The 26,212-nt window shown below is 36.1% G+C and overlaps 1 protein-coding gene across 1 annotated transcript in view; it reads left to right on the plus strand.

The window, feature by feature from the left end:
- Lnpep (leucyl and cystinyl aminopeptidase) overlaps positions 1-26,212 on the plus strand; it is a 94,078-nt gene that overhangs the window by 36,527 nt on the left and 31,339 nt on the right. Inside the window, exons 2-8 of the mRNA XM_057755752.1 lie at positions 6,431-7,271; positions 12,720-12,858; positions 14,043-14,174; positions 19,141-19,261; positions 20,164-20,318; positions 22,518-22,631; positions 24,053-24,184. Of these exons, the coding sequence (XP_057611735.1) occupies positions 6,431-7,271; positions 12,720-12,858; positions 14,043-14,174; positions 19,141-19,261; positions 20,164-20,318; positions 22,518-22,631; positions 24,053-24,184 (1,634 nt within the window). The remainder of the gene's footprint in view (positions 1-6,430; positions 7,272-12,719; positions 12,859-14,042; positions 14,175-19,140; positions 19,262-20,163; positions 20,319-22,517; positions 22,632-24,052; positions 24,185-26,212) is intronic.

Here is a 26,212-nt window from a genome sequence, read left to right on the forward strand (position 1 = left end):
CCTAAATTTACATCAATACTCATCCTTTTTTCCCTTAGAAGTCACATACTTGATCTGTCTGTTGTCTGGTATGTGAAAACACTCGTACCGTTTGTGCAGGATGAATAACAGTACAAGAGGAAGAACAGCTTAGTGTCAACAGCATTTTGTCTGGTTGGGACAACAATTTTAGTGTGTTGAAATGAACTTTAAATACAGTGGTAGCTTGTAAGAAAAAAGCAATTCTTATTTCCTTTGTTCCCCTCTTCCTTTCAGAGGGTCTTGCTGTGTTTCCTATGCTGACTTTCTACTCCTGGGGTGGTCTTCCTTTCTCAGCCTTGGAAGTAGCAGGACCAAGAGGTGTATGCCACTGCACTCAGCTGGGAAAAGTGATTAATTCCTTCAGGACTGAATCATTTCTCCATGATTGTCTTGTCTTGCTTCACAGCTTCAGCCATATATCCAATTTTCACAAAAGAAACACACTGACAGGAACATTAATGAAGTCTATAACTAGAGGTAGTCTAGAATGTATTATATGTTTTCCATGTTTACAGCATTTGGCTTGGTATCAGTAGATCATGGGGTGGAGTCTCAGAAGTAGAGCAATACCTATTAGCTATTACAGCCTCATTTGAATATAGCAAGCCTTGTATCTGCTCAAGAAAGTTTGTTTAGATTAGGCTTTGGGGGGATTTTGGCATGTTAATTTTAAAATACATACTATTTCATATCCTCAGAGAATGGGGTGACTGTTTAAAGCGATTGTATCTGGAAAATTTGCTTCTTTTAATCCAAGTCTCTTGCTATGCTATTTGTCATGGTTTGTATTCTTTCCTGTTCTTCAAATTGCACCTCAGTTAATCACTTTCTTGTTAGCACACCCCTCCCACCCCCATACACTTCCCCTGGCCTCTTACCACATCCTCCCTGCTTATGAAGCTCTGGAGTCATGATTTGCTTTTTTTATGTTTTAATTTTTGTCTATTTTTTTTTAACTTTAATTGTGGTAAAATGTACATTTTTTTTTTCTCTTGAGGCCTGGGCTGGTAAGCACTGGACTATGTGAATGTCTCAGCAGTACTCTTCTTTTTAGTCAGTATTCCTTGATCCTCTTTTATGGAACCTGTCTTTTATTGTTCTTCACAAATATCTTTGCCGTCTCTATTCTTGCTGTTGTGCTAGGCATATGGACTTGTTTCTCCTGTCACAGAGGACACAGGCTGTCAGTGGATCTCTTCTCACGGACGTGACTCTTCTCGGTCTTCACCTTCTAGGCTCAGAGGAAGAGTCTGGTTTAGTCATGATAATCCTCCTTGGAGTTCTTGTGACCTGTTTCGATCACTCTGAGATGCTGTCTGTGTGTTTTCCCTCAGTTCTACCTCCACAGCACATTTTATCTTTATTTTCCCTTTCCCTTAGCAATGCATGCTTAAGTTGCTTCCTCCTTAAACCCTGGTTTTACTTGACCGCTCTACTATGTTTCCTGTCAGCCCTTTCCTTATGAAATCTTACTCTTGGCCCCAGGCATGCTGCTCCTGATTTCTTGATTGCTCATCTGTTCCTTTTTACTCTCCCATACTGCATTTCTTCCACTGTCCGCTCCTAGAAACTCTGACTCTTGTCTCCCTTGGAGTGGTTTCAGCCACTCTGTGATTTAAATTACAATTTAGTAATCTTAATCATCTATCGGCATCCTTATTTTGAGCCCAGTACTCACTACATACTCCTTATGACATCTTATAAATTCATGGTGACTGCACTATAGGTAAGGAAACTAAGACTAGGAGAAGTAATCTCTTTCAGCTCTAGTAGTCAATAAAAGAGCTAAGATTTAAACATTCATCTGACAAACTATAATCTCTCTATTATGCTGTTAATTAAATAGTTCTGACCAGCTATCTAAAAAGCATATTAAATATATTATTATTCATATGCTGTGCTTTCCTAATTCCCATTGCTTTCTTTCATGGATATGGGGCAGTGACATAAAGGGTCAGGGAGAGAGATGAAGAAAACTACAGAAAGACAAACTGAAAACATGTATTCTCAATCTCAGGGTCTGATTTTCCTTATTTCAATTTTCCCAGCTGAAGTGTAGGACTTGATAGATGTAGATTTCCCTCTGTGATGCTACACCACTGATTCTTCCAAGCCAAAGGAACATCATTTTGTACTTTCTACCTCTGTCATATGACTAGTTGCTCCCACCACCTGAATCATAATCTAGTACTTATTTATCTGGACTTCCATGGCCCAGAACCATTGCTTTCAGATTGTCTGATTCAAACACACAGCGTATTTTTTTTAATGTAGGTGTTTGTTGATTATATAAGAAAGAATTATTAGAGAAAATGAAAAAAAAGATATGCAAAAGTAAGTTTCATTTTAATAGCATTGAATTCAACAGACATGGAATTACTGTCTGATTGTAATAAAAGGTTTTAGATACTAATTTTCTATGACTGTCCTATCACAGATGGGTAATAAACAGTTTGCAGATTAGCTGTGGTCCATAAACATTGAGTCTAGGTACAGCATCTGAGGGATAGAAATATGATCAATTTTCTTAGTTTACAGCCACACAGATCCATGTTATTTAGAAGTGAAATTTCAACTAGGGATTTGTTGTGTTACAGTGTCTGTATGTAGCTTTAGGAAGCTTCAGAAAACTCTGCTTTTGGGCTGGAGAGATGGTTCAACCATTAAAGGCCCTTCTCACAGCCAAAACGTCAAGACAATGTGCTGTTTTTTAAGCTACTAGTTGTTTGTTTTATTTTTCAATTGTGAAATGTTTATAATATGAATTGTTAGATGTCTTGCTTATACATGCTAAGCAAGAAAACACATTTGTACGGCAGGTAAATTATGCCTTTACTGTTTATATATGTACATGTGAAACTTCACTTTCCTTTTTGTTTCTTTTATATTTGGAAAGTAAAGGGGAAATGATATATTATAGGGTACTGTCCTGAAACCTGCTCTGTAGACCAAACTTAGCGATCCACCTGCCTCTGATCCACCTGTAGGTGGGTAGAAGGGCTTTTAATCAAGAAAATGCCTCCATAGGATTAGCCTACAGAAACCCTACCTAAGACAACAGTCAAACTAAAACCGTTTTGATGGATCTTAGTTATTAAATTGAAATGCTCTAATAGTAAGCTGGTTCTTCACCCAGTGATATTTTAACATTTACTGAATAAACAATACTGACTAGAACTCATACACATCTGGCTTGGTATGAGATGCTTAAGGAGCATAATTTCATCTCACAGAAGTTTAAACACATCAGAAAGGTTATTAATTTATTAAGGGCTTACAAACAATTTTTAATAATATTTCAATGTAAGATTGCATGAATAGAATGAATACCTTTGGTGGTATGGGTGAGAAATGACCCCCATGGGCTCATGTATTTGAACGCTCAGTCCCTGCTGGGTGATGCTCTTTGGGTGGTTATGGAACCTTTAGGAGGTTGAGCCTTGCTGGAGGAAATATATCACTGGGGCATGCTTTGAGAGTTTATAGCCTCACCCCATGTCCTACTCCTCTCTCTCTCTCTCTCTCTCTCTCTCTCTCTCTCTCTCTCTCTCTCTCTCTCTCTCTCTCCCTCCCTCCCTCCCTCCCTCCCTCCCTCCCTCCCTCTCTCCCTCTCTCCCTCTCATGTGTGGATGGAAATGTGGTCAGCCAGCTTCCTGCTCCTGCAGGCATGTTATACAGTACCTACTTGAGTGGACTCTTAACCCTTTAGATCCTAAGTCAAAAAACAAAACCTATTCTTAAGTTGATTTTGTTCTTGATATTTATCACAACAGAAAAGTAACTAATACAACCCTCAAACAAATATTCATTGAATTCGACCATCACAGGCAATATGGAGCACTATATTAGAAAACTAAATTCTAAAAAACAGGATACTATAACCCTGTTCTCTCACGTGCCATTCACAGGAGGGTAGGTAGCCACTTTCCAAATCCATACCTACAAATGAGTAGAAATTTTATTCAAAGAATCTTTTTAAGTTAGCATAATTTTTACAAAATTCAGAGTGGAGAAGTAGAAAATGGTTGGCCATCTTACTTGAGTTTCTGTGTTCCCTAAGTCATAAGTGCACAAAAGTATGAATGACAGCTAACTCTTAAAAAGAAAAAATGAGGGGCTGGAGAGATGGCTGGGTGGTTAAGAGCATCGCCTGCTCTTCCAAAGGTCCTGAGTTCAATTCCCAGCAACCACATGGTGGCTCACAACCATCTGTAATGAGGTCTGGTGCCCTCTTCTGATCTGCAGACGAACACACAGACAGAATATTGTATACATAATAAATAAATAAATAAATAAATAAATAAATACTTTAAAAAAAGAAAGAAAAAATGAGTTTTCTTGATTAATGCTCTAGTGAGTTTATTACACAATAACAGGTATACACCAATGTGAATGAAGGTAGAAAGAGGAAATGGTGGCATCCAGCCAGAAAGAACTAAGGAACAAAAAAGACTTGTGGGGGAGAGAATGCAATACAATCATCTGACTTGTTCTCAGATATGCAAAACAGTCTGCTATGGCCTGAGCACCCAGGACTAGTGTGATTGGTGTTCGTACCTTCAGATCAATGCTTCTGAAGTTGCATTCATGAAATTCACTGGGTAATTTCCTGAAAGTCATACCTAGGAGGGAAGGAGACTGCCTATGTAAGAAGCTGCAATGTAACTAATATGGGTACTGTGGTCTTTATTCTGCACTTTGAGTAGCACAATTTTAAGCTTTACCCTAATATTAGCAGTTCTTTCATTTTGTAAGTTATGAGTTACTACTGTTCACTTTTTATTGAGAACTATATTTTTCTGGGTATTAAGTAGTTAATGTCAGTTTTGTTCTGATGATGATGAATAATATTTTTAGTAATTTCATTGCCAGGTAACAAATTTTTAAAAGTGCTTCTCTTACATTAAGTTAATATGGGTCAGAAGATACAGTACATTAAAGTGAGATTAAAATTTGAAATAATTTTTTTAAGAATCTGGGCGCAAATATCAATTATATAAGTAAATATCTATATGGCTTTGATATTAAATCAGTCCATTTCTGTTTGTTTTTCCATGCCTTAATTTTTGCCGCTTACAGAACTGTTGTGAAGATTAAAAATGTCAGTTGTGAAGTGCCTGGTGAGAACAAGTTAAACCTGATTTCAATTTGATGGACCTTGAAATCTCTTACAAGGTGGAATTTTTTAAATACAAAATATTGAATGTCCCATGTAGTATTTTTTACCCCTTTGCTTCTTGAGACCTTTCTCCTAAGTGATTCTTGGCAAATGGATCAGATGGTCCCAGCACTTCCCTGACTCGTGCTTGTTCTGTGTTGAAGGGTGGGAAAGTTGTCCTTGTGAAAGCTACAAAAGGTGGAAAAGCAGGCGTTTGGACTGGAGCTTGATCTGTTTTCCAAGCTTTTGTCCATGTTACTGTTTCTCACTCATCAAATTTCCTAAGTAATTTTCTTCTATCATTTTGCTGTGGAGCAGAAACATCCTGAGGGAAACAATCGCCCATGCTCTTGAGGAGCCATCTTTTAAGCCTAGAAGTAGACAGACCCATTTCTAATTTGCCCAAGGGAGAGTGGAACTCAGGAAGGAGACCCACACAGGCCTTATAACGTGGATTGCAGTATTCGGCCAAGAATTCCAGACCCTAGAAGAAAGGCATTGACTACAGTTCTTTGGGCTCCACTCAGTCCTAACTGTTTAAAAACAGACACAGGCAGAGATGGCCAGAGTAACATCCTCTAATGTCAAGCCTAGAACCCACGGTATTAGGTAGGACAGTATTAAAGAATGCACTATAAAATCACAGCTGTTTAAAAAAATTACTATACTTTCCTTATTAAAAGAAAAAAACTCAAGTAAAATATCACACACCAAAATTAGCCAGGCGTCAAATCTGTATAGATCTCAGTAAGCTGCTATATAGCTATAGTTGCCATTCTTTTTCACTATCAGATACATTTTTATGCACTTAGTGACCACTAACAATGAAAAAAATCTGTGACAGAAAGACAATTAGCTTTATACCTTCTTTCTTTAATATTAACCATATGCTAGTTTTTGTTTTGTTTTTATTTTTATTTTTTTTTTGGCTCATGAATATAGTATACGTTTTTATGCATGCTTGAGTTTTTAATGAACAACTCTAGACTGTAAAGCCTCTATTTAATTCTAATAGATTTAAGGTAGAAATAAGTCTTAGTGATTAAAAAAAATTACTAAATTTGGTATTTTTTTATTTTATTCTTTTTTAATTAAAATTTCCGCCTCCTCCCCGTTTCCCATTTCCCTCCCCCTCCTCTCACATATTGCCTCCTCCCCCCACTCCCCTCCCCCTATCCCCATTCCTCTTCTCCTCCCCCTAAATTTGGTATTCCCGTACTTCTGACTTATCTTTATGTCTTAATTTTGTAGATCGACTTCAACTTCCAAGGAATATGATTGAAAACAGCATGTTTGAAGAAGAACCAGACGTTGTAGATTTAGCCAAAGAACCTTGTTTACATCCTCTGGAGCCTGATGAAGTGGAATATGAGCCCCGGGGTTCGAGGCTCTTGGTGAGAGGTCTTGGTGAACATGAGATGGATGAGGACGAAGAGGATTATGAATCATCTGCAAAGCTGCTGGGCATGTCCTTCATGAACAGAAGCTCAGGCCTTCGAAACAGTGCAACAGGCTACAGGCAGAGTCCAGATGGGACTTGTTCAGTACCCTCTGCCAGGACCTTAGTGCTCTGTGTTTTTGTCATTGTGGTTGCTGTCTCTGTAATCATGGTGATTTATCTACTGCCTAGATGTACCTTTACCAAAGAAGGCTGCCAGAAAAGAAACCAGTCAACAGGCCTAATTCAGCCAATTGCTACAAATGGGAAATTGTTTCCTTGGGCACAAATTAGGCTTCCCACTGCCATTATGCCTCAGCGCTATGAACTTAACCTACATCCAAACCTAACCTCAATGACATTCAGGGGTTCTGTGACAATTTCACTTCAGGCTCTTCAAGCCACATGGAATATCATTCTCCATAGCACAGGACATAATATTTCAAGAGTGACATTTATGTCAGCAGTTTCAAGTCAAGAAAAACAAGTTGAAATCCTGGAATATCCGTATCATGAACAAATCGCCATTGTTGCCCCTGAAGCCCTTCTAGCAGGTCACAATTATACCTTGAAGATAGAGTATTCAGCAAATATATCTAACTCTTATTATGGGTTTTATGGCATCACCTACACAGATAAAAGTAATGAGAAAAAGTATGTAAACCTCCTAAATGGTTTTTGTTCTGTGTCCTTCTGCATGGTAACTTCTGCATGTAACTTCTGCAGTGCCGATCCTTTTGCCCACACTATAAATGTTTTTACATGTTTTAAAATTTAGTAAGTTATGTGTAATATGTAAAAATATACTATTCTTTTAGGTAGAACTTGGAGTGAGATTTGTGGTGGAAGAGAGTAGGAGTGTGGTAGAAGGGGTGAGAGGTTATATTCTCTATCATCACAAACTGACAAGCTTTTTTTGAGCTTTTCATGTTTTATGAGATGAATAGTGTCACCTTCCCTGAAACTGCAGGCAGAAATTTTAGGAGGTACTTAATGATTTGGAAAAAGAGGGTATGAAATGTGGCATACATACATCATTTTTAGTTTACTCATTACTGGTTTACTTTTTAAAATGCCAGTTTGACTGTGGAATCTTTAAAAGTGTAGGAAAGAATCATAACTCAAAAAGAAAAAAAAATACACAATATAAGAGTATTCCATAGCCTAGTTGGATTATACTTTGTTGTTTAATGTTCATATTCATACCATAGATGGGTTTTCTGAAATATGTAGTATATATTACTATAGAATATTCACAAATAATGATAATGTCATCTCTCCTCTGTGCACAAGACTACTTATATGCCCATTATGTTAGTAGAGCATTCTTACACAATGCACTCATAATACTTGGTAAACTAATTTAAGAACTATTGACACTGGCCAGTTGACTAATATATATTAATATATTGTTGTTGTTTTGTTCAGTGTTTTAGAGTCTTTATTTTCAATTTATTGAAGGAAAAGATATTTTTTTAAAAATATTTTATTGTTTTCATTGAGCTATACATTCTCTACATTCCCCTCCCTCTCTTCCTCCGCTCCCCTTCTCCCTCTACCATGACCCCCACATTGCTGATTTACTCAGGAGATCTTGTCTTTTTCACCTTCCTATGTAGATCCCTGTATGTCTCTCATAGGGTCCTCTTTGTTGTCTAGTTTCTCTAGGGTTATGGACTGTAGGCTGGTTTTTCTTTGTTTTATGTCTAAAAGCCACTTATGAGTGAATACATATTATATTTGTCTTTCTGGGTTGGGGTTACCTCACTCAATACAAATATGAAAAAATATCATATATATATATATATATATATATATATATATATATATAATGTATACAATATTCTTTCTGTGTTTATGCCTGCAGTCCAGAAGAGGGCACCAGACCCCATTACAGATGGTTATGAGCTACCATGTGGTTGCTAGGAATTGAACTCAGAACCTTTGGAAGAGCAGGCAGTGCTCTTAACCTCTGAGCCATCTCTCCAGCCCCGAAAAAATATTTTTAAAAGAGTAATTTTACTAATTGAAAACAAAAAGAACGTGTTAGTTCTTTTTTTTTCCCACACACGAGACATGTTTAATTCGCTATAGAATGGATGTTTCTTTCTTAGCTTTTGTCAAACAATAGAAAAAAAATTCTTTTCTTTCTCAGTTATCCAAGAACACTCAAGTACTAAGTAGGGTTTTTTTTTTTTTGTTGTTGTTGTTGTTTTTTTTTTTTTTTTTTTTTGTACAAGTCTGCAACTCTCTTTTGGATATTAAGAATTATCAAAATCTGCTTCAATTTTCTTTTCATATCAAATTGTGCATCTGCTTTTCACATATATTTGAGGATTTTATACGGTAGTTAGAATTTGAAAAATGGTTATATTTTAGTGACCTCTACTTAATTTTAATGTCAGATAAATGACAATTTTTCTTTTATATATAATTTTAAAACAAATAGAATGCTGTCTGTATATTTCAGTTGTTGAATGATTATCTAAAATTGAGCACAAATTTGAGATTGTAATGGTAGCCTTGTAGTTTTTAGCTTTAGTTATTGGTTTGTAATCTCTGTTATCCCTAGGAAATACAGTATTTTGCTCCCTATTTGCAGTGTACATTTTGTATGTAGAATTATCCACATATATAGATAGACATACAAACAGACACACCATGCACATTATAAGACAGTGACTTAATAATTGCAAACAGAACTCTAAGACAAGCTCCAGAGATATCTCATCTAATTAGATTATTTCTATGGAATCGTTGGGCTATTGGTACATAATGGGAAGAATGAATGCTCTGTAGTGGAATCCAGTGATTTTTAGTATAAGCATGTGTAAATTCTTGACATGGGCTGAATTGAGTTATGGTACATGTTAGGAAAACATGGGACTTGAAGCTAAGAAATAGAGAATTTAAAATAGTATTTTAAACTGGTTTGGAAAAAAACAGAATCTAAGTTTATTTACCTGCTTGTTAGTAACAGTGAAGGTCCCACATGATTGTCTATCTTCATTCTTATCTTCAGGATGTCTGAAAACTATTAATCCTACAAAATTTTGCTGGAGACTTTTATACTACCCCCCATTATAATTAGAATAAATATTTAAACTGAGAAAATGATTAGGGAGATGCATTTCTTGTTGCTTGGAAGGCAGATTTTCTCATCATTATACCACCAATACTCATGCTGCCTGGAAAATCATAATGTCTGATGCTTTGAATAGACATTGCTTGTGGTCAGGAAATTACCTACTTTCCACACTGTTATGAATGTAGCGCATGCCTGTTTTTTCTCTGCACTTGTTTTCGTTAGCAGAGGTGATCATGCTAGCTTTCAGTGTACAGCTCTTTCACACTACTTATTTCTAACAGTTTGAAGATCTGCATTATCTGGCCTTTGTTTTTTCTCATAGCCCATACTCTATTATGCTGAACTCTGAATTTCCTAAAATTAAGGATAACAGTAGCCAATACTTATTGGAAACTAAAACACTATAAAATGCTTAGAGCATTTTATGTTTCTTTAGTCTTCTGCCTTCCCTTGTCAAACTCACTAAGAAATACTAATATATTCGTAATAGCCCAGGGAAAAGGTACATATAGTAATAGTCTGGCAGAAGGGGAACACAAACCCACGTTTCTTAACCACTGAATTGAACTGCTTCCCCGGTTCACACTTCTTTTCTTTGCATGTTATTTTTACCAGTGCTAAGGATTCTCTTACTCAACTCCCAGCTAATTCCTGTCTTCAAATTGGCTTGAGAAAATGCTGTAACAAGTTTTTCTGAAAGCAGACATAGTCACAAGAAAGAATAGGCATCTTGTATTCAGAATAGAGAATACATCGTGTCTTCAGAAAGGAGCATTCTCAGAGAAGTTTGAGTGAGATAGTTATTATATTGCTTGAACAATAATTAAAAATTTTTTGTTTGTTTTATTTTTGCTTGGTTTGGTTTTTCTTAGAATGTTAGGATAATTAATTAATGTTAGGAGATAGATAGATAGATAGATAGATAGATAGATAGATAGATAGATAGGGAGAGAGACAGAGACAGACAGACAGAGAGAGACAGAGAGACAGAGTCAGGCGTGATGGAATGTACTTGCATTCCCAGCACTTGGGAGGTAGAGGCAGGAGGATCAGAATTTCAATACAGAATACAGGTGTATGTGTGTGATGTGTGTGTGTGTGTGTGTGTGTGTGTGTGCGTGTGTGTGTACATGCGTATGTACATATGTATGAGGCCAATTTGGGATATTTACCACCTGTCTCAGCCAAGCAGTAGTGGCTCATGCTTTTAATCCCAGCATTTGGGAGGCAGAGGCAGGTGGATCTCTGTGAGTTTGAGGCCAGCCTGGTCCACAGAGTGAGTTCCAGGATAGCCAAGGCTACACAGAGAAACCATGTCTCAAATAACAAGACTGTCTCAAGCAAAGAGAAGAATGTTATGATGTAATTTTTATTCCATTGGACTTTATCCCATTCCTTTTACTAGGTAAAAATGATGGCCATAAAGAAATGTTGGCATGGGGGTTGGAAAGATGGCTTAGAGGTTAAGAGCACTGGCAGCTCTTCCAGAGGTACTGAATTTAATTCCCAGCAACCACATGGTGGCTTACAACCATGCACAAATGAGATCTAGGGTCTCCTCTTCTGTCAAGCAGTAATATATGCAGGCAGAACACTGTATACATAATAAAAAGTTTTTTAAAACAACAGAAAAATGAATGTTGGCATGGTTATTACATGAAGTTCACACTGCCTTTTCTGGGACCATTCTTATCAGGAAAGACGTTAATGATTTAAGTGTGGGAAAGTGTTGTAGTTTCCTAGAATTAGTAATAAGCATCTATATAGAACCACCTATGTAGTATACAGATGTTTTGTTTTTGTAACGTTTTACTGGATTCTGACTAAACTCTGGGCTTGGTGCAGAGAATCCTGTCTAAACCATAACATATGATAAAAAACTGAGATATAAGTTGCAGACTGGACAGAGTCATATGGCTAATAAATGTGGACTCCAAATCCAGTTTTCTCTTTTCTGCTTATCTTCTAAAAGTGAAGTCTAAGGACTGAAATCAGAGGGTGCCGTGAGGGTGCCTGTGGCTGCTATATAAGCTGATACAAGAGAGGTACACTTGCCCTGATACTCTGCATGGTCTTCCACATGGGGATCAGCTTTTTTTCCTTGATTAGAAATCTACCATTAACTCATGCTTATTTTTGTGCTTTTCACATGACCAATAATCCAGTTTCTTTGTATGTATTGTAGTCTTAACTGCTGCTGTTGTGGTGTGGAAGGGAGCACATCCTTTCTGTTCATCCTTGAAAAGAAAAAGGAGGGCGGCTGGAGAGATGGCTCAGAGGTTAAGAGCACTGACTGCTCTTCCAGAGGTCCTGAGTTAAATTCCCAGCAACCACATGGTGACTCACAGCCATCTGTAATGAGATCTTGTGCCCTCTTCTGGCCAACAAGCATACAGACAGAACACTACACATAATAAATAAATAAATCTTTTAAAAAGAAAAGAAAAAGGAAAGCAGAATACTGTTAAAGAACAATTTTTTTTTCTATTTTCATGAAAGCGAATTTTATAGGTTTGAGATTCAGTGTTGCAAACCCAGATGTTTAATAGCAAATAGTGACAATCCTCCTTAAGGGCTTCATGTCAAAAACTCATTTAAGAAGCTACCTTTGTGAATCCCACCACACTCCACAGCTGCCCCAGATTATAGACACATACTGCCTTTTTCCCTTATGCTGCCTTCTTTTTCAAGTTTTTTTTTTTTTCCCTTCTGTACTTTATCAGGTATTTTTGGTGTTCAAGGACCAATTCAGACTTTGTACTAGTTTCTCTACAGTGTCTTTAACTCCAGCAGAATTTGTTTTATGGCAATTGATACTCCTAATGTGCTTCCATTGTTAGGATATGGTTTGAAGCCTGCTTGAAGATGCCACTCTAGACTTTTGTCTCTCTTAGTTAATTGTGGGTCCTTTAAAGTCTGGAAATGTATTTGTCTTCATACCCCTGGTACTTGGCAGGGTGCCCTGTCTAGTAGACAATCAATAACTATTGTATTGAATTTGCATTTATTTTTAGGTACTTTGCAGCAACTCAATTTGAACCTCTGGCAGCAAGATCTGCTTTTCCTTGTTTTGATGAGCCAGCATTTAAGGCCACATTTATCATCAAGATCACAAGGAATGAACATCATACTGCATTATCAAATATGCCTAAGGTATTGTGACATGAAGGTAAAATCTTTGGATGGACCTCTTATCTCTGAGAACAGTTGGATCCCTCTTTACTGTACTATTGGTAGGAATATTTAGATTCATATGTGTATACTTCTGAAATAGTTAAATAAAAATGGAAAAATTTGCTAGGCTAAGGAACTCTTGAGGAAGGAAAAGACGCTGCAGGATTTAGAATGTGTGAGTAGGAATGTGAAGTGTTTTCTTGCTCTACAGTTGCACAAATACGAACACTATGAATTAGTACAAACGCAGGAAATTACTTGAGAAATGGTGAACTTGCTCTCCTAAGCAGTGTTGAGAGTGTGGAACTGTGATTATTCTTGGTGTTTTGGCAAATAAAACTTTGGATTGTTGTCATGTAGAAATGGACAACAAAAACTGGAGCCTCTTTCTTGAGTGTTAATTGTGTGGTAGATAGTAGAGGCAACACCCAGCAGAGGAGTTTTATGCTAAACATAACTTAGGGCTCCTTTTGTGTCTACCTGAATGGCTTTGTGTGGTCTGTGTGGTGCTTTGTAGAACCTGTGTAGCTAGGGGCGAGGAATAGCCACAGCAGGCAGGTAATGCAAGCTACCCTTATAGACAGTAGACAGCATGATCCATCATTGTCACAGCCCTACTTGTATCCAAACTCTTCACCTTAATCAGTCTCTTACAGAGGTGGGCATCTACTTGTCTGATAACCCAAGTGTAACCAGATTCATGGTTGAGAAATCCTGAGAATTACTGGCATTTCTCACCTTCAGTCTGTTGCAGACTTCCCTGGTGACCTAACATATTTGATTCCACTAAGTTTTCCTCATGGAGCACTAGATTGTGTTAGAAGATATCTTAGCTATAGTTCCTTTTTAAAGTCAGTTGTCCTAAGGTTCTGGGATAGGGGAAGGAGTTGAGTTTTGCTACAATTTTTAAATGGAAAGACAAAACTAATGCTCCCCATAACTTAAATATATTGAGAGCTATGTTGGGGTTTTCATGATATTCGGTGTGTCCTCTTGATCAAGGGTGGTAGAAGAAACTGAAAGAAGGGGCTTTGTTCTCTAGAAATTTGTGTTGAAAGATTAAAATCTGCAAGTATTATCTACATTAATTTTTAGTTTCTTAGTATATTTGTCATTGATTGCTTTAATTACCGAACTGTCATCTTTTTTCCCTTTGGCTATAGAAGTCATCAGTCCCTGCAGAAGAAGGTCTTATTCGGGATGAATTTTCTGAAAGTGTTAAAATGAGCACGTACCTGGTTGCTTTCATTGTAGGGGAGATGAGGAACCTGAGTCGGGATGTAAATGGAACCCTGGTATGTTTCTGTACTAATTCTCTGAACACCTATTTATATAGTAAGCTAGGTAGAATTCATTCTTTAATGACAGGCTTTTAGATCAAATTCTGATATTTTGTAACAGAAATACTACTTTTACTTAACTGTTGTATTTATCTAAGTTGTTCTATTACCAGTAAAGACTTGGGAGTCAGATATTGGGTTGGAAACCTGATAGACCAAAGAAGCCATGGAAGAGCAATCAGCTGACCTTCTCTACACCTCCTACACCAAAAAGAAAGTCCAAAAAATCCTGCTAATCCTGTGCCTCTATTGTATCCTGGGTCCTCTGTATATGCTAGTCCTTGTCAACTAGTTGCTGGCTTCACCCCAATTCAAAGTTAACTTTATTAACACAATCTCAGGGTGTGGATATCCCACAACACTTAACTCTTATTTATTGCCATTCATTTAATACCTGAAAATCAGTAGTTTTCAAGTTTCCTATTTTATAGTAGAATCATTATAAGACAATATAACATACTAGCTTTTCTAGAACTGTACTGTAGAAAATATGATGGTCAGTAGTAGCCTTATATCGCTCTATAGGTTTAAACTAAAATAAAATGTATGGAGAATCTCTGCTTGCCATACTTCAAGAGTTATAGTAGTTTGTGTGGCTATTGATTATAATAGTATATTGGCTGTAAAAACGAGATGAATACTCTTTTAAAAAAATTTAGTAGCCGGGCAGTGGTGGTGCATGCCTTTAATCCCAGCACTCAGGAGGAATAGGCAGGAGGGTCTCCGTGAGTCTGAGGCAAGCCTGATCTACAAGAGTGAGTTCCAGGACAGCTAGGACTGTTAAACAGAGAAACCCTGCCTCGAAAAAAACAAAAACCAAAAAAACCAAAAAAATTTAGGTACTGGTCTACAGATCAGCAATGTTTCTAAGCATGTGAAAGGCTCTAGTTTCAATCCCCAAAACCAGAAGAAAAAAACAAGCCCTTGTTGATTTTATTCATGGAGAATGTGTACGATTGTTTAACTTAAGGGCCTAGTTTATTTCTATTTTCTCATAATTGGTGTTTTAATCAGGATATTTTGTTTTTCTTTGTCATTAGTACTCATGTGTAAATAGTTATTTGATTTGAACTTTTATTTTATAGTAGAGATTTAAACACTGATGATAGAGAAGAATTCTTTTTAAGTACCTACTTCCTATTTACTTTTCAAACCTGCCCCAAATCTGCCATGCTAGCTTATTATTGTCTGTAAGATTACATTAAAATTTGTCATTTTGATATTTAAGACCATTCTTTACAAGCTCAACTGTATTATCAGTTGTTCTAGAGTGAATTCTTCCATCACTCCCAGTGTCACAATGTATTATCAAATATATAACCCATCGCCATGTATGCTTTACACTGGGAGGAAAGTGTAAGCGAAGAGTTTCACAAATCTTTTTTGGGTGGTAGGCAGAGGCTTTTATTCATCTGTATTAGATGGCAGAACAGTTTAACAAGAATATGTCTTTGGTATGGATGGAATTGGTTCTTCATAATTACTAGCTCTAATCTCTTGAAGAGACTATATCCTGATCCCCTCTACACCTCATTTTTCAGGACTGTAATATATATACAGAGATGCACAGGAAATAAAATCCATTTATATGTATATATGTATTATATATGCATATAAGTACATATGCATAGTTAGAGTACACAATACATTTTCCATATATAACCATATCATTTAATCTTTTGCACACCAAGAGATTTAATCTCATTTTTAGTGCTTCCTAGTAGTAAATATGTTTTTTTAACAGTATGAATAAGCAATAGTTGTTGTTGGAGGCTGCTTGTTCATTCCCAGCTGCCTAGACTTGAATAACCACACAGAAATTGTATTAATTAAATCACTGCTTGACCAATCACTTAAGCAGATTGCTACCTAGTTCTTACATCTAGGATTAACCCATTTCCATTATTTTATATTTTACCATGAGGCTTGTGGCCTACCGGCAAGATTCCAGCTGACAGTTCACATCCTTCCCCTCTGGCAGCTACATGACATCTTGCAACTCCACCTTTTTTCTCCCAGCATTCAGTTTAGTCGCCCCCCCCACACACACACACGCCCGCCCGCCTAGCTCTGCTCTGCCCTTTCACAGGCCAAGCCAGCTTCTTTATTCATTAACCACAAAATACAACACATATACAGAAGGACTTCCCACACCAAATAGTTTTACTATTTTTCTCCTTTTTTATTAGGAAATGGATAGGGCTATACTTTGTATTAGCAGGCTGTGCTAGGAACTTCATGTTTCTCTTGAGGTTTTTGTTTTGTTCTGTTTGTTTCCTTGCTTCCTGCTTCTGTCTTTGTCATTGATGGGCTAGTTGAAAGAATTAATTTCATCAGTCAGATATGAGTACCAAATCTGGCATGTAGCATTTAACTAGAGCCCTCAATTGTACTATCAATATAATTTTAATTTATTCACAAACATGTTTTTGTTCAAAATTTCTAAAGTAATTTAAGTCATGTTAAGGTTCCTGTTGTGATGAAACACCATAACCAAAGAAACTTGGAGAGGAAAGGGTTTGTTTGGCTTATACTTCCATAGCACTGTTCGTCATTGAAGGAAGTCAGGACAGGAACTCAAACAAGGCAGGATCCTGAAAATGGAAGCTAATGAAGGAGCCGTGGAGGGGTGCTGCTTACTAGCTTGTTTCTATGGGCTTTGTTCAGCCTGCTTTCTTATATAACCTAAGGATAGCACTACCCACCATGAACTGGGCCCTCCCCTATCAATCTTTAATTAATAAAATGACCTAAAATTGGATCTTGTGGCAGCATTTACACAATTGAGGTTCCCTTCTTTCAGATGACTTTAGCTTGTGTCAAGTTGACATTAAACTAAACAGGACATATCCCAAGTGTCTTTCAATCATCCTGGTACACTTTACCCATTTGATATAATTTCCTTCTAGTTCATCTAATCAGTCATTAAGATTATATTGTTATATTATTACTTTAATCCTCCCCTCTTAACTGCCCCATTAATTGTGTGTGTGTATATATATATATATATGTCAATAAATACACACATATATATATAACATATTAACAATACATTATTGTTAAAATAATAAAATTTCAGAGCCCATAAATTTGATTAGTGGGAGGAACATAGGAAGGGTTGGAGAAAGAAGAGACTCAATATATTCTTTATGTTAGAAATTCTTGCTTTCTGTAATGTGTTCAGTTAACCTGTTTTGGAAAGGCAGTGTGTCCTTTAGACCCTAAGGGCCATGTTATTACTTCACATAGTTCTGCTTTTGTTAGCTAGTTTTTGTTTTTATTACTTTAAGGCACAGACAGGTTAAACCTACCAGATCCTCTATTTTTCAGTTGTAAAGAACCCTTTGCTCTAGATAAGTAGGGATTTCCATAGTTGTAGTTATAGAAATCTCTTAAATGGTCTTAGTAGTAGATGACAAGAAAGCATTTAGGCTTTAAGACTTTAATATAGCTATTAAGACCTAGTTGCCAGTAGACTTTCATTTGACTGTGACTAAGATTTTGTTTTTCTTTTTCTTTTTTTCTTTAATCTTTTTATTAAGTTTCAACCCAGAGCCTTAGACTTTTTAACATACTCCTGTACCACAGAACTGTACCCTAAATCACCATATAGGAGTAATTAGTGTTCTCTTACCCAACCCAGACTGTTGTTTAAGGCAGGTTGTTGTTTAGTGAAGACCTGTAATATTACTAAGTCAGGATGCTAAGGTAGGAGAATCACAGGTTCAAGATGTGCCTGAGCTACAAAATGAGTTCAGACTGAGCCTGGAGAACTTACTTAGACCCTGTGTCCAAATAAAAAGTAGAAAGAGGCCTGGGGACTTAACTTGAGTGGTAGAGGGCTAGCCTAATATGCACGTAGTTGTATTTTAAATCCTTCAGACCACAAAATGGCAAAAAAAAAAAAAATCATTTCTACTTAGATACATTGTTCTTGTTTTCCACTGTTTTATTATTATTTTAGAATAAGGTTGATATAAATATAATGAAGAGATGATGTATATGTATTAAAAAGTTAAAAGCACATGTTCTTTACTTTTTTTTCTTTTCTGTTTTTTCTTTTCTTTAAGACAAAGTTTCTCTGTGTAGCCTTGGCCGTCCTGGAGCTGTCTCTATAGACTAGGCTGCACTTTTTTTTTTTCTTTAAGGAAAAGAAAAGAATTAGAGTAAAAAAAAATTCAAAGTACCCCTTCTCCTAATAGTGTTCTAGGATTGATAATAATTTCATCCCCTAGTCAAATTTCAGTTTCTTTAATAATCATATCATATGTACTTAAACTTTTCATTTGTCTACCAAATGGTAGGTAGAAAGCATAGGCATTTAAGCAACCTGTGTGGTTTTTTTGTATTTGCATTTTATGAGTGTGTACCCTGAAGTGAATGAGCAAGGCAAGACCTGAATTATAGTGAGGGTGTCTAATGATAGGGTTTTTTTTATATTACATGATCCATAAAAGCAAACCAACAACTGAGGTTAGTATTTGTTTACTAATATGTATTTAGTGCCTCCTGGAGTACAGGCATGATAATAGGTGCCAAAAGGATGATCACCTTAGTTTGTGCTGCAGATAACTCATCATCGCTGTAGTCCATAAATAAGAGCATTTCTATGTCATAGGAGTGTAAGATTGTACAATTAGATAGGCTAGTGCATATAATTTGCTCTGAGATGTAACACAGTTTATTTGAGATATTGGAAAAACTTTAAAAAAATTAAAACACTAGGTAGTTCTTTTGTGTGGATATGGATATAGATGACTTGTTGTGTGTGGATTGGAAGAATTATAAGCAAGAGTTTCTATCCTAAAAGATCTCATATAGTATGCACTTCTTGAATTTGCTGGTCCTAACAGTGCCCAGCTGAATATCATGGAATTTTAATTTTACCTATCTTTACATTATGGATTATGTTTCTCTTTAGGTTTCTATATATGCTGTACCAGAAAAGATTGATCAAGTTCACCATGCCTTGGACACAACCGTAAAGCTCCTTGAATTTTATCAAAATTACTTTGAAATTCAATACCCACTTAAGAAATTGGGTAAGCTATTAATAATAGTGTCTTTGATTTTTAGTGCAATTTGTAATGAAGATTTGCTTCACAAATGATTTTTTTTATAAAAAGCTTTTGCCAAAATTATTGGTTTTTTTTTTGTTTTTTGGTTTTTTTCTTTGTTTGGTTTTGGTTTTTTGTTGTTGGTTTTTTTTGGGTTTTTTGTTTGTTTGTTTGTTTTGTTTTTTGTTTTTTGTTTTTTTTTGTTTTTTCGAGACAGGGTTTCTCTGTAGCTCTGGAGCCTGTCCTGGAACTAGCTGTTGTAGACCAGGCTGGCCTCGAACTCACATGGCTCACAAAGATCTGCCTGCCTCTGCCTCCCGAGTGCTGGGATTAAAGGCGTGTGCCACCACCACCAAGAAGCATTGTTTATGTTGTAAAAATTGTATTTATTAAGATTATTTACAATCTATAAGTTTTTTAAACTTGAACTTTAAGTTACTTATATAACTTATAAGTTTATGGGGTTGTAGGAATTTGCTTAGAGCTCCATCTGGAGTTTAACTAACTTTCAAGAAAATTCCAATTCAAATATTAAAAAGTAAATACTGGGAGCCTATGAAAGCAAGATTTCTGTTCAGTGTGATGCTGGTTCTGAAGAACATAGAAGGATTTGACCTGGGCTCTGTCTTGCTTACTCCAGTCTGATTCATTGTGAGGGAAATAGGCTATTTTTTTTTCCTTTGGAGACATTAGAATTGTTGATCACAAAAGGGTTTTATCATTTCTCCGTCAGCTGACAACCAGGTACATAGCATGTAGATCTAGAAAAAGGAAGATTCTCAGTGTTAAGGATCATGGAAGATGTCATTGTCTTTACTGGGTAGAGAATCTTGACTTAGGGTGTTCCTTAGATGAGGAATTGATCTCTTCATTCTTGTTATGTCCAGATTTGGTGGCCATTCCTGACTTTGAAGCGGGAGCAATGGAAAATTGGGGCCTGCTTACGTTCCGAGAAGAGACTCTTCTGTATGACAATGCCAGTTCTTCAGTAGCAGATAGAAAACTGGTTACAAAAATCATCGCTCATGAGCTGGCACACCAGGTATTACCAACCAGTGCTCTTACACCAAAGCCCTAGAGTTTTAGTAAACACCTCCTGTGCTTTTAGTGTTGCTATTACATAGAAAATAATGCTTTTTAAATACAAACTTAATGGCCAAGGGAAAATAATATCTGTTAGAACTTCATATTAAGTCATCTTCACATCCATTATCTCATCTCACAAATGTCTAAGGTGAGTGGTAATTCCATTTTACATGTATAGAAAATGAGACTCAGCCCTAAGAAATGATTTAAAAAAAAAAAGATTTGTTTAAACTTATACAGCTATTAAATTTTACCATTAAGCCTTGAAGAAGAAATGTATCTTCAGATTATCATTTTTATTACCTCAGTGCTGGGGCCAAGCCCAGAACTTTGTATTTGTTAGACAGTACTTTACTGCTGAGCTAAATTCCCTAACCATTGAATATAATTTTTTCCTTATTAATACATATCTGCATCACATCTAGGAACTACGAAGATGTAGTAGTTAACTCTGTAGATGGCTGTGTGACCCTTGTAAAAACTTGTTGGCAAGCTGATAAATGAAGCTTTTTTTTCGAATCTTGTTATTTCTGGGACCATTCATTACCACTTAGAATATTTCTCTTATTTTTTTCTTTTGTTTAGGGCTTTATAACACATCTTCCTGTTAAATATATTTTTAAGATAGTATCTTAGAAAAATTAATGATTGAACTCTCAAAAGTAATTTTGTTTTGTTGTAGTAATAACCTTATTTTTTTGCTACTGATTTGAAATAAAACCCAGACTACACTGAAAAATTTGTATACCCTATGACCACTTTTTATTGCAAGTATTTTAAAAAGAACTTTGTTTATTTGTATATGTGTATATGTGCCTGTATGTGTCTGTGTCTGTGTATGTGTGTGGGCCTGTATGTGTCTGTGTCTGTGTGTGTCTGTGTATGTGTGCCTGTATGTGTCTGTGTATGTGTGGGGGCCTATATGTGTCTGTGTGTGTGTGTGTGTGTATGTATGCCTGTATGTGTCTGTGTGTGTGGGGGGGGGCTGTATGTGTCTTTGTGTGTGTGTGTGTGTGTGTGTGTGTGCCTGTATGTGTCTGGGGGGGGGGCTGTATGTGTCTGTGTGTGTGTGTGTGTGTGTGTGTGTGTGTATGTGTGCCTATATGTGTCTGTGTCTGTGTATGTGTGGGGGCCTGTATGTGTCTGTGTCTGTATGTGTCTGTGTATGTGTGCCTGTGTGTGTCTGTGTCTGTCTGTCTGTGAATGTATGAGTATGTGAGTGCACATGTAAAGCAGAGAAGAGAGCATCAGGTGTCCTCTTCACCTCTACCTGTTCTGAGGCATGGTCTCTTCACAAACATAAAACTCACATTTAGTGAGATTGGGAGCTCACAGACCACAGTGATTTGCCTGTTTGTTCCTCCCTAGAGCTGGGATTGCAGATATTTGTGTAGAATTGCATGAGGGCTTGTTACGTGATTGCTGAGATCCAAACTCAGGTCCTTAGAATTGCAGGGCAAGTACTAACTGCTGAGCCATCTCTCCATACCCAAAAGAGACCTAGGAAGATCTGTTACCTTTTCCCTTCTTTTTACTACTATATGTAAAAAAGCATTTAAAGAATTCTCTGATTTCTTCTCTGTGTGTGTGTGGACACATGTGCCAGGTTTCTATAAGAATGTTACTCGAATCTTGTGTGAATTGTGTCTTGAACTCAGGTAATAGAAAAGAAGCATGAAATCCAGACCCTCTGACAATAGGAAAATCATTAGTTGTCATAGAAGTTTGCACATATAATGGAAAATAATCTTACTAACTTGGTATTAGATCGGATAATTTAATTATCTAAGAAGTCTCACTTTAATGAAGCAACTTAAAATAGTCATTATCTATATAGTTTAATGTATACTGTATGTTAAAAGTTCATACATATTTTAATAAATAAATATATTCATAGTCTTTCCTGCTTCTTTTCCCATTCAGCTAAGGTAAAATGTTGATGTTTTATTTTACTTCTAAAATAAGTTTATATAACTTTTAAAATTCTTTATTTTTTATACAGTTTGTATAACTTTTATGTCTTTAATTGCTCTGGATACAGTTTATTTTAAGATATTTTTATATGATTATCTGTAATTAGCTCGATAGTTAATCCAGTTAAGAAATTCCTTTGAATATATATGTCATACTAGTTACTAGCTTGTCTTTCCTACAGTGGTTTGGTAATCTGGTTACAATGCAGTGGTGGAATGACCTGTGGCTAAATGAAGGCTTTGCAACTTTCATGGAGTATTTCTCTGTGGAAAAAATATTCAAAGAGCTCAACAGTGTAAGTACTGTGTTTCATTATCCTATGAGGAGGGAATAGGGAGGTTATGAGTTATTTACCATGTATTTTCTATGCATTTGAGGCAAGAAAATATTTTTAGAAAGCTATAGCCACATCTGTAATTCTGGAGATTTTACAATTAGAATCACACTCTTGCTTATTGATGTAGTTCATTGAATGTTGAAATAGTTATGTGTGATCATATTTTTTACTTCAGGATGAATATTTTAACTGCTACCTTTTATTTTTAAAGTGGTTTTCTGTTTGAAGGAATTTGGATAAAGGTGGAAAATTTGTTTTGTTAAAAAACTTAAAGTATTTCTATAAAGAGAAATGAAATGAAGACTGACTTCAATACTGCTTTGCATAGTCACTGAGTGCATTCTCCCAGCAGTTCTTAAGCAGCATATAAGTTGCTAAAATAATAAGTGAATGAATAAATAAATAAATTGTCCTTTCTGGGTACACACCACGTCATCCTGTTTCAAAGACTTGAATAACATCCTCCTATAGAGAGCTATTATGCTGTGAGTTGTGTCATTAGAGTTTGGAGATATTTCCTATACTCACAGATGTTCAGACATAGTAGGCTATAATTTGACAGATATTGCTGAAATAATTCAAGCATTATTGGGCAGCTGAGAGAAAGCATGAACATGGGTCCCTCAAACTATAGGAAAACCTCCCACATAGAAATGTTTTCAACCCTAAAATTCTGTGACTTGCTGTTAGACTCCCCACAGACATTATTCAGGTTCTTGAAGTAATACTCTTGAGAATTTCCAGTTTGACATTTCTGTATACAGGGCTTGTTTAAAACTTAAGTAATTTTCAGTTGGAATACTAAGTAGTATTAAGTGTGCTACTTAATTAAGCAATGAAATACACAGTCTCACCACTTGGGGGTGCCCAGAATGCTTAAAATTCTAATATGCATTCTAGGGACACTCTTGACTGAGCTATGCTTTCAGACTGAGTTGTACTTTATATAAAATAACCTTAACTAAGAATTGTATATTATTTTAACAGAAACTCAAGGTAAGGACCAAGTTTCTGTCCTAAGTTTCAACTTTTATTTTAAAAGTATGCTTTAGTCTTTGTTGAATGAATATTTATCTTGGATATTCAGATTTGGAAATTCACTTTCATTAGTTGTAGATTTTTAATTTTAAAGTTGTGCTCTTCATTTGGAAATGTTAATTCTTATGTCCCTCAATTTTAAGTACAGTTTTAAATTTAAGGAATATTTATATACTATATTTTCAGTATTTATAAATATTTATAATTAGCATATAAACTTATATGCTAAAATTTAGTAAACCCAGAATTTTTTATCCTGTAGCAATTTGTAAAATCCTGTAGCAAATGTAAAATTGCCTTTATACTGATAATGACTTCCTACCACTCAATTTTTTTACTAGTATGAAGACTTCCTAGATGCTCGATTGAAAACCATGAGGAAAGATTCCTTGAATTCATCTCATCCAATATCATCATCTGTTCAGTCTTCAGAACAAATAGAAGAGATGTTTGATTCTCTTTCCTATTTTAAGGTATTACTATGCACAAAGAAAAGTTCTTTTTTTTTGAGACAGGGTTTCTTTGTCCTGGAACTCACTCTGTAGACCAGCCTGACCATGAACTCAGATCTGGCTGACTCTGCCTACCAAGTGCTGGGATTAAAGAAAGGCTTGCACCACCACCACCTAGCTAAGAAGTATACTTTTAATAGACTTTAAATTCATTTTGTAAGTCAGCAAACAGCTTAATTCATATTAAAAACTGCATAAATATTGCTTTGGGGGTATCCTATTATACTGTTTAAATTTTAAGCATGTCAAGCTGTTTAAACTTTTGTCTTAACTTTTGTATTTCTCTGTCTCCCTCTCAGTCACTGTGACTAGTATTCATGCAATGAAGCAGATTCTATAATTCATCTTTCAAAGTTAGTTTTATCTATTGTTCTATAAGTAGAATGTGTTCTGAGAAAAGAAGGACCTGCGCAAAGCCCTTTATTTTGTTACTCAAAATACTTTCCAGAATCAAGATCACCAAAATAATTATTCAAAAAGGTTATTTTAATAATTGACGGTTATGATTACCCTTCAGGGTGTGAAGTATAAGCACCAGGTCTGTGGATGGAAAGTAGAAGCTCTGTTGGGATCTGAGCAGGTTGGAGAACAGAGGAAGTATGGTACCAGTGTTACTAGAATTTATAATGTCAGAGGATAATGTTAAAACCAATTAGCCTTTTTTTTTCTCGATTAGCCCTTTGTGTTTGATTGCCAGATTACTTAGCTAGTAAATCCCTGTGCTAGATAGAGAAGAAAGCACATCGAACATTTGAGGATAGAACTCATATTAGAAAAAAGCTCAAAATTGGGTGGTAAATACATGTGGAAGAGTAAGAGAAGGTGTATGTGCTGAACCAGTACAGAGAATTTATACACACTGAAGAGATACTCTGAAGAAGAGATTTGAAATGTTTCTAAGAATACAATACAGGGTGGGGCATGAATGGAATAGTGTGCTCCACAGAGAAGAATCAGGAGTGCTGATGGCTGGGGCAGTGACGTTTATGCAGAGATGGGGTCAGAGTGAGTTGGGAAGGTAAGAAAGGAAGCATGACCCTCAGCTGCAGCAGGGCCTGAATGCCATAAGAAATCTAGGCATTTTTTAATATAAGGATGACTTATTTAAACTTGATATTTAGAAAACTTAAATTGGATTCAATTTATAAAGTAGATTATAGTAGGGAGGAAACAAAAATGAGACGTGACACCGAATGTCAGACATGCAATGGTGAACATTCAAAATGAGTGGTCATAACAATGGGAAGAAAGTAGATCTAAAAGTAAGATGAGTTTTTGAACTTGAAGACCTTGGTGGGTGACAGGGTAAGGCAGAAATGTTTTCCAGATTCAAGCCTTCATCAGGAAGGAAGGAAATTAATAGTACTTTTAACAACAACAACAAAAAAAGTCAGCAGTTTAATTTGGCCTAAAAATATATACCCTACTTTCCCTTTATCTGAAGTTTTATTTTCTGTGGCTTCAGTTACTTATTACTAATCATCCTATGAAGAATATTAAAAAGAAAAGTCCAGTAATAAGCAATTCATAAATTTTGAATGGCATGTCATTCTGAGTTATGGAAAAGTTCATGCTGTCCTGCCTTGGTACAAGTCAACCTTTTCTCCAGTGCATCAGTGCTGTGTATGCCTCCTACCTGTTCATCACTAAGTACCATCTCAGTTATCAGATCAACTGACTCAATGAGGGCCTAAGCCAGTATCTCTTACTTTATTTATTAATGATCCTTAATGCACAAGTAGGTAGTTGAATATGAGTCTGAAATTCAGAAGTAAAATCTAGTTAGATATATAAGTCAGGAGGCTAAAGCCCCTAGAGTTGGAAGCAATGAAAAAGCAAATGGCAGGGCACACCAAACTTTAGTCATTGGGAAGATAAGATTCAGTAAAAAAAGACCATGGATTGGAGATAAAGTTAGGAACACTATCCCAAAGCTGGGTCTCTAAAGACTTTCAAGCAGGAGTGGGAAATCAATCGTATTAACTTCTA

This window comes from Chionomys nivalis, chromosome 2 (assembly GCF_950005125.1).
Source record: "Chionomys nivalis chromosome 2, mChiNiv1.1, whole genome shotgun sequence".
NCBI classification, from domain to species: domain Eukaryota; kingdom Metazoa; phylum Chordata; class Mammalia; order Rodentia; family Cricetidae; genus Chionomys; species Chionomys nivalis.